The sequence below is a fragment of the Macrobrachium nipponense genome, chromosome 2, assembly GCF_015104395.2.
Source record: "Macrobrachium nipponense isolate FS-2020 chromosome 2, ASM1510439v2, whole genome shotgun sequence".
In the NCBI taxonomy this organism is placed as follows: Eukaryota; Metazoa; Arthropoda; class Malacostraca; order Decapoda; family Palaemonidae; genus Macrobrachium; species Macrobrachium nipponense.
The window spans coordinates 95,282,225-95,297,393 of record NC_087201.1 but is presented as its reverse complement, the minus strand read 5'-3'; the positions used below and the strand labels follow the sequence as shown (position 1 = coordinate 95,297,393).

The 15,169-nt window shown below is 41.7% G+C and overlaps 1 protein-coding gene across 4 annotated transcripts in view; it reads left to right on the top strand.

Annotated features, from left to right (window-relative positions):
* LOC135220800 (uncharacterized) overlaps positions 1-15,169 on the top strand; it is a 324,318-nt gene that overhangs the window by 297,053 nt on the left and 12,096 nt on the right. For all 4 annotated transcript variants that reach the window (XM_064258309.1, XM_064258308.1, XM_064258307.1 and 1 more), the window contains exon 9: positions 14,131-14,258. In XM_064258309.1, coding sequence (XP_064114379.1) covers positions 14,131-14,258 — 128 coding nt within the window. The remainder of the gene's footprint in view (positions 1-14,130; positions 14,259-15,169) is intronic.

Here is a 15,169-nt window from a genome sequence, read left to right as displayed (position 1 = left end):
AGGATGGAATCTGGACGTAGTACTAAGGTTTTTTAATGTCTGACAAGTTGAGCCGATCCAGGAGAGCTCGTTCAGGAATTTAACCAGGAAGACACTTTTTCTAGTCGCTCTCGCTACTGCAAGGAGAGTAAGCGAGATTCAAGCTATGGACAAAAGAGTAGGAATTAGTAGATCTAAAGCGGTTTGTTCAACCACTTTAGGTTTCTTAGCCAAGAATGAAACTCCTTCCAATCCTTGGCCTAGGTCTTTTACGATTCCCAGCCTTGGAGATTTTGCAGGTCAGAACGTGAAAGGACTCTTTGTCCGGTAAGAGCATTACAGTGTTATCTGCACAGGTACAAGGACGTTAGAGGGACTTTTGACAACTATGGTGTTCCGTTAAAGATCCCAAAAGGCCTATGTCAAAGAACGCTTTAGCCTTCTTTATTAGAAGTGTGATTCAAGAAGCTCACACGGAGTGCAATGAAACGCTTTACAAGGCTTTAAAGGTAAAGGCCCATGAAGTGTGCGAGCAGTCTCGACGTCAATGGCGTTTAGAAAGAATCAGTCCCTTAAAGCCATTTTAGACGCGACATACTGAGGAGCAGCTCCGTATTTTCTTCTTTTACCTGAAACAAATAGAAACGGTATATGAAGACTGCAGAACCCTTGGGACCGTTCGTAGCCACTGGCTCGTTGGTGTGAAGGAGTTGATACCTCTAATCCTACATGTTAGACCCTTGATGTTATTTTTATGGTTGTCTGTTGAAGGTTAGGGGAAACCTTCAACAGTCTAGTGTATATGTGTGTCTTTGTTTTCAATCTCTTGTATGCAAGGATTGGAATGGTTGGAGGTGGTCTTTGCCTTTTTTGTTTTTTATCCAGCCCATGTCAAGGGCATAGGTGGTTTTGTCGCATAGAGGTCACGTCCCGTCGACAAACCCCTTTGAGCTCATCAGCTGCACAGGTCACATCCTTAGCTGGAGCTCCTAAGGAGAGCAGACTAAAGAGGCAGTACTCGTCAAGTCAGCTTCCTTAGCAGGTAAGAATTTTTAGTTACCTATCAAGTAGTTACCTTACAACGATGTTGCTGTCTCTGACCCTCCTCCAAAGGTGTCAATCAGCTATGTATATAACTGCCAGGTCAGTTACATATTTAAAAATGATATTTTTATTTTAAGATAAATTTTTAAATATACTTACCTGGCAGTTATATACAATTAGAAACCCACCCACCTCCCTCAAGAGACTAGGAGAGGGCGAGAAAATATGGGGGTTTCAGGTAACTATCTAGAGGGCGTACAGGTAACGATCACCTGACCGACGGTCAGCGATTGCCGCGAGTTTCGAAAAGTCTGTCGTGACGTCATGACGACGTCAGAGAATATAGCTATGTATATAACTGCCAGGTAAGTATATTTAAAAATTTATCTTAAAATAAAAATATCATATTTTATATAAATAACGATAATTGCCAAAATTTCAACCTTCGGTCAACTTTGACTCTACCGAAATGGTCGAAAAACGCAATTGTAAGCTAAAATCTTATATTTTAGTAATATTCAATCATTTACCTTAAATTTGCAACTAATTGGAAGTCTCTAGCACAATATTTCGATTTATGGTGAATTTATGAAAAAACTTTTTCCTTACGTCCGCCCGTTAACTCTTCCGAAAAAAATCATACATGCGATTTTGGTAATGTTTGCACCATTTTAAAATTAGCCGTTATATAAAGTCTTATATATGGAAATGTGCGCAATTTCATGCACAATACAACTAAAAACAAACCCATGGTTGTAGCTTTTATCAGTTTTGAGATATTTCATATAAATAATGATAATTGCCAAAATTTCAACCTTCGGTCAACTTTGACTCTACCAAAATGGTCGAAAAACGCAATTGTAAGCTAAAACGCTTATATTCTAGTAATATTCAAGCATTTACCTTCATTTTGCAACAAATTGGAAGTCTCTAGCACAATATTTCGATTTATGGTGAATTTATGAAAAAAATAACATTTTCTTTAAGTCCGCGCGGTAACTCTTCCGAAAAAATCATACGTGCGATTGTGGTAATGTTTGCACCATTTTAAATTAGCCGTTACATAAAGTTTTATATATGAAAATGTGCGCAATTTCATGTAGAATACAACAAAAACTAATTGAGGTGTAGCTTTTCTCATTTTTTGAAAATATTTGCATTATTAAATCACGATAAAATTAGAAAAAAAACAAAAAAAACACGTTCGGTCAACTTTGACTCTACCGAAATGGTCGAAAAACGCAATTGTAAGCTAAAACTCTTACAGTCTAGTAATATTCAGTCATTTATCTTCATCTTGAAACAAATTCGAAGTCTAGCAAAATATTTAGATTTATGGTGAATTTAAAAAAAATCTTTCCTTCCCTCCGGCGCTCGGATCCGCCACAAATCTCCGAATGGCAGTCCATTCTCCGGAATATTTTCTCGTTTCATATTAGGCATTTCATAGAGTATATAAAAATGTGCGCAATTTCATGTAGAATAACACGAAAAAAATATTTGAAGGTTGTAGCTTTTCTTATTTTTTGGAAATAATTGCATATAAAAAAATTATATATATACAAAAATTCGACATTTGGTCAACTTTAAACTCGTCAGATATGGTCGAAAACTGCAATTGTAAGCTAATACTCTTATAGTATAGTAATAAATTCAATCATTTGTCTTCATTTTGAAAGAAATTGGAAGTCTCTAGGACAATATTTACATTTTATATGAATTTTTTGAAAAAAAATATTTTGTTTAAGTCTGCGCGTTACGAATTCGTGCATTATTTTGTGATAATATTTTCTCTGTGTTGCTTTTATCGTTTTACAATGTGTTATATACCAAAATGATCGCAATTTAGTGTACATTACAACGAAAAAAAAAGTAACTTGTTACCTTTAACCGTTTTGCGCACAGCGCGATTTGAATACAATTATATAGGAAATTTCGTTTTTGCACTATCATATATCGCATTATTTATATATGATAATGATAATTTTTTTCATTTCTGATGGTTGCATACTAAACTTCAGCCAATGACAAAAAAAGGAGCCAAAAATGAACTTGAAATCTTGAAAACTAATCTTGAAAACTAAGCGCGCTGTGATTTTTTGAAAAAAATATTTTGTTCATGAAACTTACCTGTCAGATATATATATAGCTGTATTCTCCGACGTCCGACAGAATTTCAAAACTCCCGGCACACGCAGTGGGCGGCCAGGTGGTTAGTATCCATTTCCCGCCGCTGGAGGCGGATATCAGGAACCATTCCCATTTTCTATTCAGATTTTTCTCTTGTCGCCGGTCGGTAAACAACGGTTTACAGACCTCCGCCTAGGATTTTGAAACTTCTTGTGCTAACTTGAGTATTCTGATTGACTTTTGGTTTTGATTTGGCTTGTTGGCTTGGCATACGTGATAGTGGATTTGATTTGGATTTTGGCTTTGACTTTTCTTTGATTACGATGTCTGGATCTAGCTCTGCTAGCTTCAGGGTGTGTAAGGTACAGGAATGTAAGGTGAGGTTGCCGAAAGCTTCGGCAGACCCTCATTCGGTGTGCTCGAAATGTCGAAGTCATGTATGTATGTTGAATGATAGATGCATCGAGTGTGAGCAATTGACTGATATTGAATGGAAGGCATATGATTCTTACGTGAGAAAGCTTGAGCGTGATAGAATCAGGAGGTCTTCCTCTAGAAGTGCTTCTGTGAATAGAAGTCAGGGTAGAATTGTATCTCCATTAAATCCTCCTGTAGATGTAATTCAACCTAATCCTGTTGTATTGCCTCCGAACAATCAGGAAGTGTCTGCAGAAGGAAACGTATTATCTACGATTATGGAGTCGATTTGCGCCTTGGAATCGAAAGTGATTGCTCTACAATCAAATGTGAATAATTGCAATAAAAGTGTTAGTGCATCTAGTGTTGTGGAGGGGGTGTCAGATCGGTCCCATAATGCCTCTAGGCCTAGGCCCCTGCTGGACTCCCAGGCCTTAGGGAGAGGGCAAGCCGAAAGCCGAAGGAGGGTTATGGGATCTAATGACCAGTCTGACGTCCCTTCGGCAGAAACTGAGGACGAATCTCAGGCTGCCGGTGTTCGTGCACGGGCACGGATACTTAAAGAGTGCTTCTCTTTCTTCCGAGGCTGGGACTCTCGGAAGACCTCTCATGGGGAGAGCGGCAGGGGCGCAAGGTGCCGCACAGGCGGCCGTCGCCCTTGTCGCTCTCTTAAGAGAGGTTTCAGAGAAGAGGACGCTTCGCGTCCTTCTGATCAGTGCGTAGATTCATCACCTGAAGATTTTGAAGCTTTTCCACCACAGAAAAGGAACAAGACTTCATCAGGGGAGGACTCGTTCAAGCGTCCAAGTCGCTCTAAGTATGTTCCTGAGTTGAAGGAAAGGGCATCCCCTCGCCCATCTTCCTCGCACAGGATGAGTCCTTCTCCTGATCGAGAACTTTCCCCATCAAGGAAAATGCTTTTGGAAATGCAGAAACAGTTAGCTTCCTATTTTGAGAAAAAGGAGGCAGAACCTAGTCATCGGAGGAAGGATCGGTGGCGGCCTGTTAAGAGGACTAGGCAGTCCCCGGCTCCTTCTCCGCGTTTTTCGGCCTTTGAGTCTCCTCCTAGTAGCTGACGCATTAGAGAACGTGATTACGTTCCTCATGAAAGGGCGTCTAGGAGAGGCGAATTTGACAGAGACGTGAGTTGCCGCACAGGCGGCCGGCGTCTTTGTCAAAAGGCCGAGAACGCTCAAGGATCCATGACGGAAGTTCAAGGTTTGCATGATGATAATCAGCTTCAGGACGTTCGGGAAGACTTTTCTTTTGACGCTCGGCGTCTTAAGCAGCGAAGCGCTTGCCAGGACGCTCGAGAAGACGCTTTTCAAGACGCGCGGCGTCTTATACATCGGGACGCTCGCCAGGACGCTCGAGCTGACGCTGTTCAAGACGCACGGCGTCCTACACATCAGGACGCTCAGCAGGACGCTTCTCAGAACGCGCGGCGTCTTACATATCGGGACGCTTGCCAGGATGCTCAACAGGACGTCTTGGAAGAATGTTTGAGTCCGAAGTGTCAGGATATTTCACATGTTAAAGTGTCGAAGATAAAGAAACAGAGATTGTTACTTCAAAATCTTCTGCATCTAGAGGCACTTGCGAACGGGGCCTCAAGGATTATTGTCATCGCGATCTTTGAAGGACGCTGATGACCGAGAGAAGGATCTTCTAGTGATGTCTGTGCCCTACGGATGATGACGAACCAAATGCGTCAGCGGCTTCAGACTATAAGACTTTGACGAATCTACTTAAGAACTTGTTTCCAGACAATTTTCAAGCGCCCGTTCCTTGCTCTCCCCCTTCACAATTTGCCTCATTGAAGGCCAGGAAGGCTCCTGGCTTCGTTAAAATGGCCACTTCGTTCTCTGCGAAGAGAGCGTTTAAGAGAATCCAGGATTGGATGGATTCAAGGAAGGTTAAAGGGAAGACTTCTTTTGCACTTCCCCCATCTAGACAGAGCGGGAGAGCGGGGATCTGGTACGAAACGGGAGAAGAGGCAGGATTGAAAGCACTGTCTTCTTCTCAAGGAGATTTCGCGAATTTAGTGGACGCTCCGAGGAGGTCTTATTTGTCATCAGCAAAGGTTTCCTGGACGATGACAGAGACAGATCATCATCTCAAGGGATATTTAAGACGCTGGAAGTGTTTAACTTTTTAGATTGGTGTCTGGGGGCCTTGGATTTACAATCTAGGAGTCAAGACTCTATTTCGTTGGAAGAGCTTTCAAGTGTACTAGCTTGCATGGATAGAGCAGTAAGGGATGGCTCTGATGAGTTAGCATCTCATTTTGCTACCGGTCTGCTAAAAAAGAGAGCTCTCTATTGCAGTTTTGCGGCGAAAGCAGTTTCTCCCGCTCAGAAGGCGGAATTATTGTTCGCCCCCTTCTCTACTCATCTATTTCCGCAGTCCATGATTAAGGATCTGTCGGTAAACTTGCAAGAGAAAGCAACGAGGGACCTCAGGCTTCTACTTCAACAGCTCCAGCCCCCAAGAAGAAATTTAAGCCCTTTCGTGGAGCACCTTCCTCTAGAGGTTCTTCAAGAGGAAGGGGGTCCTTTAGAGGCAAGACCTCTTCTATCAAGAAGGAAAAAAATTGACATTTCTGCCCTTTAGGCACCTGTAGGTGCGAGACTCACCTTATTTGCTCAGGCATGGTGGACGATAGGGTCAGACACCTGGTCACTAGATGTGATCGAGAGAGGATACAAGATCCCTTTCCTCTCTGCGCCTCCTTTGAGCACGAAGCCGATAGACCTGTCGCCCACATACCAGTCAGAGAAGCAACAGATTTTACTCGACCTTCTAGACCAAATGTTGGAAAAGAAGGCCGTAGAAGAAGTCCTGATGCTGGATTCCCCAGGCTTCTACAACAGGTTATTCCTGGTTCCGAAGCAGTCTGGGGGATGGAGACCTGTCCTAGACGTCAGCAGACAACCTTTTTGTAAAGAGAAAAATTCAGGATGGAAACATCTCAGTCTGTGTTAGGGGCCTTGAGACCAGGGGATTGGATGGTGTCATTGGACCTACAAGATGCTTATTTCCACGTCCCGATCCATCCTCAATCAAGGAAGTTCCTGAGGTTCGTCTTAAAAGGGCAGGTCTTCCAGTTCAGGACTCTTTGCTTCGGTCTGAGTACAGCGCCGATGGTTTTTACTTTCCTCATGCGGAATGTAGCGCAATGGCTTCACCTATCAAAGATAAGAGTCTTGCTTTACCTGGACGACTGGCTAATCAAGTCGTCTTCGGAGTCAAGGTGCCTGGAGGACCTTCAGACAACATTGCAGCTGACGAAGGCCCTGGGCCTTATAGTCAATTACGAGAAGTCCCATCTGATCCCCACGCAGTCCATCGTGTATCTGGGGATTCAGATGGATTCAGCGGCTTTTCAAGCTTTTCCATCAAAGGAATGTCAGCAGAAATGCTTAGAGAAAGTGTCAGCCTTCTTAGGGAAAGAAACATGCTCGGCGAAGGAATGGATGAGTCTGCTGGGAACCATTTCTTCGCTGGAGAAGTTTGTTTCCCTGGGGAGGTTGCACCTCAGGCCACTCCAGTTTTTTATGGCAGAAAACTGGAAAGACAAACAGAATCTAGACTCGACTTTGGTAATCTCAAAAGCGGTCAAGGATCAACTGAAGTGGTGGCAAGATCCGATCAAACTTTCGGAAGGACTGTCCCTCAACCTTTTGAGCCCCGACCTAGTGTTGTTCTCAGACGCCTCCATGGTGGGCTGGGGAGCAACACTAGGCAAGGAGGAAGTGTCAGGCCTCTGGAGAGGGGAACAGAGGTCCTGGCACATAAACTTAAAAGAGTTGGAGGCCATTCGGTTGGCTCTTCAATTCTTCGAAGAACGATTGGTGGGCCGAGTTGTCCAGATCAACTCGGACAACACTACGGCTCTCGCTTACATCAAAAAGCAGGGGGGGACACACTCTCGATCACTGTTCATGATAGCGAGAGACATCCTTCTATGGGCGAAAGCTCGAAGCATAGTGATCTTAACAAGGTTCATTTCAGGAATACAAAATGTTTGAGCGGATCTTTTAAGCCGTCAACATCAGATGCTTCCCACAGAATGGACCGTACATCTAGAGGTTTGTCAAGAGCTATGGAAGTTGTGGGGACGGCCGCTAGTCGACCTCTTCGCAACCTCGAAAACGAAGAGGCTTCCGATTTATTGCTCTCCAGTTCTCGACCTGGAAGCAATAGCGGTAGATGCCATCCTATGGGACTGGACAGGGATGGACGTTTACGCCTTTCCCCTGTTCAAACTCTTAGGAGAGGTAACAAGGAAGTTTGCGGCGTCACCAGGAGCGAGAATGACTCTGATCGCCCCCTTTTGGCCCTGAAGTGATTGGTTCACGGAGGTCATGTCTCTTCTGGTAGACTTCCCGAGAACCCTGCCAGAGAGAGTAGATCTTCTCAAACAGTCCCACTTCGAGAGGTACCACAGAAACCTCTCCGCTCTGAGTCTGACTGCGTTCAGACTATCAAGAAGTTGGCCAGAGCGAGAGGTTTTTCAAGACCAGTGGCAGAGGCTATTGCCAATGTGAGAAGAGCTTCCTCTCGAGCAGTTTATCAGTCGAAGTGGGCTGTCTTCAGGAGATGGTGTAGGAAGAAAGGTATTTCCTCCTCCACGACCTCTGTGAACCAAATCGCTGAGTTTCTCCTGCATTTGAGAAATGTGGACAGACTGGCAGTGCCCACAATAAAAGGATACAAGAGTATGCTGTCAGCTGTCTTCCGTCACAGAGGGTTAAACCTGACAAATGATAAAGACCTTCACGATCTTTTGAGATCGTTTGAGACAACTAAAGTACTGCAACCGAAGGTCCCATCATGGAACCTTGATGTAGTTCTAAGGTTCTTGATGTCGGCTCCCTTTGAACCTCTGCATGCTGCCTCGTTGAAAGACACTACTAGAAAGGCGATTTTCCTAACTGCTCTTGCCACGGCAAAAAGGGTTAGTGAAATTCAAGCAATTAGTAAATATGTGGGTTTCAGAGGACACAGTGCAGTGTGCTCCTTGAATCCTAATTTCTTAGCTAAGAATGAGAACCCATCTAACCCCTGGCCAAATACCTTTGAAATCAAGGGGTTAGCAGAGTTCATCGGACAAGAGCCAGAGAGAGTCCTGTGCCCTGTCAGGGCTCTCAAATTTTATTTGCAAAAGACCAAAGATTGTTGGGGTCCTTCTGAAAATCTATGGTGCTCTGTTAAGAGACCCGAATTTCCTATGTCGAAGAATACACTGGCATTCTTTTTACGAAGCACCATCAGGGAGGCCCATGCGTCCTGCCCGGATGGTGATCTGAAACTTTTGAAAATAAAAGCCCATAAAGTGAGAGCTGTTGCAACTTCAATGGCATTTCAAAAGAATATGGCACTTAACGATATCATTAGTGCTACTTTTTGGCGAAGCAACTCTGTGTTCGCTTCACATTACCTGCAGGATGTGAAGACGGCATATGAGAACTGCAAGTCGCTAGGACCATACATATCCGCAGAAATGTTGTTGGGGGCAGGGAGCAGCACGAATCCTATCCTATAGAAAAGGGATAGGTGTGCTTTTAATTTTGGTGTTGGTTTATGGTTGAAGGGTTGGTCGCTTGAGGCGCTTTCCCTTTCTTTAGCCTAGAAGTTATGGGAGTAACTTCGATAGGTTAGGTCAGGTGGTGGTTTTTAGCTTCGTTGCCCTCACAATATGGTCAATATGGTCTAGTCACATTGTGGTCACGCTCCCGTTGACAGATCATCTAGAGCGCACCAACTACACAGGTCACTACCTTGTTGGCAACTCTAGTAAAGCAAAAGCAGGCTTCGGTGACAGTAATCAAGAAGTCAGCTATGCTAACAAGGTAAAGGAAACCAAGATGTCAATCATCTGCACTTGAGGTGTTTCCAAAATCCTTCTATTCTGTCCCTTCCCACCTCCAATGGTGAGATTCAGCTATATATATATCTGACAGGTAAGTTTCATGAACAAAATGTTATTGTCATGATACAATAAAGTTAGTTCATACTTACCTGGCAGATATATATAATTAAAGTACCCACCCACCTCCCCTCAGGGGACAGTGGTATGAAAAATCTGAATAGAAAATGGGAATGGTTCCTGATATCCGCCTCCCAGCGGCGGGAATGGGTACTAACCACCTGGCCGCCCACTGCGTGTGCCGGGAGTTTTGAAATTCTGTCGGACGTCGGAGAATACAGCTATATATATATCTGCCAGGTAAGTATGAACAAACTTTATTGTATCATGACAATAACATTTTTTCCACTTCCGCGCTCACTCTGAAACACCTCCGGCACACGGGAGACAATTTTTTTTTACCGCTTCGGCGTAAGAGGGTTAATATAATTTGCATAAACTTTATGGTCTGAACGGCATTTTTACAAATGTATGAACTTGTTAACTGGAAATTGTGCCTTATTTTTTTAATGAATATTTTTGACGACAGCCGTAAAACCGATTTGCCATTGAGCGATTTCGCCGTTAACCGCGGGCTGCCTGTACCTTAAATAGGCTATTTATAAAGATATGCTAATAATACATAAGGTGAGAATAGTTTTATTAACTTTATTGTCAGTTAATATCATAATGTGAGTTGTTTCGTGTATGTTGGTGATTATTGGACCACGGCCGAGGCTTAGCCTACCGATAAACATCGCATATGCAACAGGTTTGTCCCGCGATGCTGCGATTCATACCAGTGATATAGCATGAGAAGCGGTCCAAGAAAAAACCCATGAATGACTGATTCCGTGATTGCTGATCCGCGATTAAGCGATGCCCCATTGTAATGGGATTTTCTTTTATTCTTAATTTTTACATTTGTAAACTAAAATCATACTGATTAACTATAGTAGTTTCTTTAATAAATTGATATTATTGCTGTTTACTTACATTAGAATTATTTTAAAAATTAGTAAATAATTTATTTATCCTACAAAAAACATACATTTATTATTTATTTAATATAATTTAATCTTATTAAACTTAATACTGTATTAATCAGTATAATTAGTGAATATTTCTCTGTGAAAAATTCCATGAATGTGCAAATTTTCCTTTAATAATGCAGATATAAATTTCAATGAAAAATCAGCAAATATAGGTGAGGCCACAAATCCAGAACCGTGAATAGGAGGGGAGGGTCGACTCTATGAGAATCTTGCCTCTCCCCTGCAGTGATTAGATATCAAATGGGACCCTTATAGGGCCCACCCATCCCTGTTGTAAGTGATTGTTTTTCTAGGGAGTATAGTTGTTTACCTGGGACTTCTATCATGCTGGGCAGTAATGATACAACTACCTTGGCTCAGTCAGTTTATGTGATATGTGGAAATTCCTCATTTAAAGTAAAAGATAGAGAGATTTCACAGTCTGCCCAGGCAGAGATTAAATCTTTAACTGAAAAACTTAGGTCATAGGAAGAGGGTAATAAAATACTCAAACTCAAAAAGAAGTTGAATAGGTTGTCTAGAGCCCTGTTGAAATCAGAACAGGTATTAAGAGACAGTCTACTCCCTGTTAGAGCTACAACTGGTAGCAATAATACAACCAGGTAGCACTATAAAACCTCAAATCAGAATAAGAACAGCTACCAATATCTGCCCCTGAGAAGGATGTTGATAACCCTTAGCATGACGTTTCAGTATGCTTCCTTTATCCAGATGGGAGATACCTCATTAATGAAATGAACACTATAATTGAAGTAGAGCACATATAATTTTGTTTGATAGAGCAGCCTTTCCCAATGCTAAGAATTCAGAAACTGCAGGAGACTGTTATCATGCGTCGTTTTACCTTATAGCAATGGAAACATCTTTTCTCCAGTTTAATGGAAAATATAGAATGACAATATCATAGAACCAATACCCTCTCCTGAAAGCCCCAGCCTTCTGTCCCTTAATTTTTAAAACAATCACTCATGAAAAGACAGAATTTCAGAATCTTGTGGTTACTGGCAAATGAGAGTTATGGCAGAAATAAAACCTTTGATAGTTCCACAAAGGAATGGGCAACACTTGTCCTTTCTTTTGAGAGGGAAAACCACCTATTGGATATGGCTACCCATCAATCTGGGACCCCTATGAGAAAAATTGCAGATGGAATACCCATAGCTGAATTTCTTGCTAGGTTCCACCTCCTCAATATTATAACTTCCATTACTGTACTGGAAGTAGCTATTAGAGAGCTTCCAGGTGGTTCCAGAACAATGTATGCTGTAGTAGATGAAAGGCTTATGTGGACCCTGTGAAAAGAAGGATTGGTGGGCTCCAACATGTTGCTCCCCAATGTAACGGAGATGCTGAAGAATCATCCATCTGAGGAGAAGAAAAACCTTCCAAGAAGGAAGAGTCAAAACTCTATGATGTTCCCTCTTCCTATAAAATACTCTCCACTGCAACTTAGGCTAGGAACAACACTCGGGACAAGGATTAGTACGGCACCTACTGCACGTCATATGTGGGTCTGTTAACAGCATCCAAAAACCTTGAGCAAGGAAAACTGAATACCCGGGCATTTGAGTTGACGAGGCCGTGGAGACTTTTTATAATCCATAATGAAGAAACACACACACAAATACACTGAAAAAAAAAAAACAAGAGCACAAATCAGCCGGCTTGGAAGGAGAGCAAAGCGATAGCGTCTTACTTTTTAAGGCGGTTAAGGAAAGACTAAATACTTCATGAGACGGTGCACGGTCTCTGACCAGCTATCACCTCATACGTGCAGGAGTTGCCAAATATCACAGATTCCTTGCTTACAATCTTATTGTTTTTAACCGGTTTTCGTTGGGGAACTTTCACTGATTTGTGGATCTTTCTTTGGGTAGTATAGCAGTATCTAAAATTATCACTAATTTGCTTTTTTTCGTAGAGCAACACTATGTTCACTAATTACTGTATTTTTTCATTAAAATATACTAATTATTGTATTTTGTCATTTGATTATAAAAGAGAGAGAGAGAGAGAGAGAGAGAGAGAGAGGAATGTGAAAATTGGGTTTATAAGTGTTTTTCCTCAGGATTAAATAAAACGCTTTGCAGGATGGAATTACGTAGAGTAATATCATCGTGCTCCTAAGACTGACAAAGGTGGTGGGGGTTAAGGGGGACAGAATGGAAGGAGGTAGAAGTTGTTCAGAGGGAGGGTAGGAACGGTGAACAATCTAATCAAACCATGCATAGCTTCGTTAGCACTCCAAGATCTTCAGAAGCTACTGCAGAATTTGCATTTCAAAAATAGATACTGTTGCTACACTGATTGTGAAAGTAAGTGTTGATGCAACTGCTACAAAATCCCAATTTTTGTCTACAACCCATTTTTTCAAGATGAGAGAGAGATTGTTTGTAAACTTAATGCTATCACTATAAGTATAACGTATAAGTGATTTTATAATCAGCTTAAATTCGCTTCCAGTTATGTTGAACTTATAAGTGATTTTTTAATCAGCTTAAATTCGCTTCCAGTTATGTTGAAAGGTAATTGTTTCTCAGACAGGGTTTATGAATAAGGGTGGGTGGGTGCTTTCTTCTCCAACAAGCTATTTATCCATGAAAGTGGGCCCCAAACTATGGCCTTTCTTAACTTTTGGCTGAGAGAAAAGGTTTACCTTAAACTGTTTTGTAAACCTCAAGAAACAACATCAACCAAAACATTGAGAATGAACTCGCAAGAGGAAATGCTTTACCAACGAGGGGCAATAGTTGCGCTAAAAGGAAGAGGCATATCAAATGCCACAGTTTCAATACAAGGGAACTTGTCATTACAAAGATAATAGTCAGACACTGGTGGAGGCAGTGGCAGGAATCAGGAAACCTCAAAGATAAACACCAGAGTGGTGGGCCTAGGAAGACATCTGAAGATGATAGGCAAATTCTTGACTGCAATCAACAGTCTCCTTTTAAGAATGCAGTAGCCATTAGGGAGGAGCTGCATTTAGAGGTATATGCATGCACAGTGAGGAATTATCTTCATGATGCAGATATCCATTATCGGATCCTATTTAAAAAGGGCAAACTTGAAGAACACCATAAAAGGGCAAGATTGGCTTTTGCACGTTGTTATGCTGATAAAACCCTTGATTACTGGGCAACTCATGAACGACTACACTGCTGTCGCCCAAACAACACAAGATATGAGCAACAGTTCATATATGAAATTGCTCACAGTGACTATGTATCTTGCATTGTATGGGGCTGGATGCATTTACACAGAGTGGGAGTTGCTGAAGTTGGCGGCCGCTTCACTTATGTCCAAACTTTTTAAGAGGGCTTCCCTAGGTTGTGGGAGTCTCATATGAGGTAATTCAAATTCTTTCACTTAATGAATGAGCTCATGGGTAAAACAATTCATTCAGGTATTATAGATTGAATAAGAAAATAAAGTTTGTATTTATGAAGTTGTAAATTAAGTAAAGTTTATTGTTTACATAATTCTTTAGATATCAATGTATGACACCTAAAACCTACCTTTGTTTGTAATATGGTGCCTGATTTGTACTTTATATTATTATCTATAATTTTCATTATTATAATTATTAATTTTCAGGATATTTTGTCTGATGAGTTGGCTTCAGCTTTAAAAAAGAAACAGTATTACAAAGTACAATGGGTTCGTAGTGTTAGTGAGCTTCATCATTTTAAGAAATCTCAGATCCATGACGTAGAGAGATTACGGTAAGTACATTGTAGAGTTTGTGAAGCCATTACTAATGGTGTACACACACACACACACACACACACACACACACACACACACACACACACACAGTGTTCCCTCCGTATTTGCAGGGGATGTATACCAGACACCCCTGTGAATAGTTAGAACCACCACTAAAAATGCTTATAACTGCCTATCTTGAAAGTTCAGATACCAAATGTATACCTTAAATAACATCCTACTTCAAATATACTTTAAATTACTAACCTATTACAGTATTAATCTTTGAGGTTATATTATTAACATAATTTTAAAGTCATGTTATAAACATTAAAGTCATGTTATAAACATTCTACCATTAAAAATGTATACCTGAAGCCAATAAGAGAGAGAGAAGAGAGAGAGAGAGGAGAGAGAAGAGAGAGGAGAGGAGAGAGAGAGAGAGAGAGGACCGAGAAAGGAGAGATGAGACGAGAGAGAGAGAAACCATTGAATGGCAACATCATATATCTGACTATCAAGAGTGAAATTATGAATTATTTCTGAGACAGAGAGAATAATAATGGAGAGAGAGAGAATAACTCCTAGACTCCGACTCCTTCCCCTCCGCCAGTACATATAAAACTCATTTACTCCCCTGCCCTCCTTCCTTGAAGTGGATGAAAAGACTGGGAATTGCTATTTGTTCCGACGCTGTATACTTACCCTGAACTACTTTTTAGGATGTATGGGGGTGTCTGACCCACTTCGCAAACCTCTGGAAGGAGTGGGGCATGGAGTGTTGGGTGGTGGAGGTCCTGAGGTATGAATGCAAGATTCCTTTCCTCTCCGTTTCCCCGATATCCGATTCTCTTATTCACCTTCCCAGTTATTCCCCATCCTCCATCAGGGGAATAGTCTCGGCCACGGAGATTCGGTCTCTGTTAGA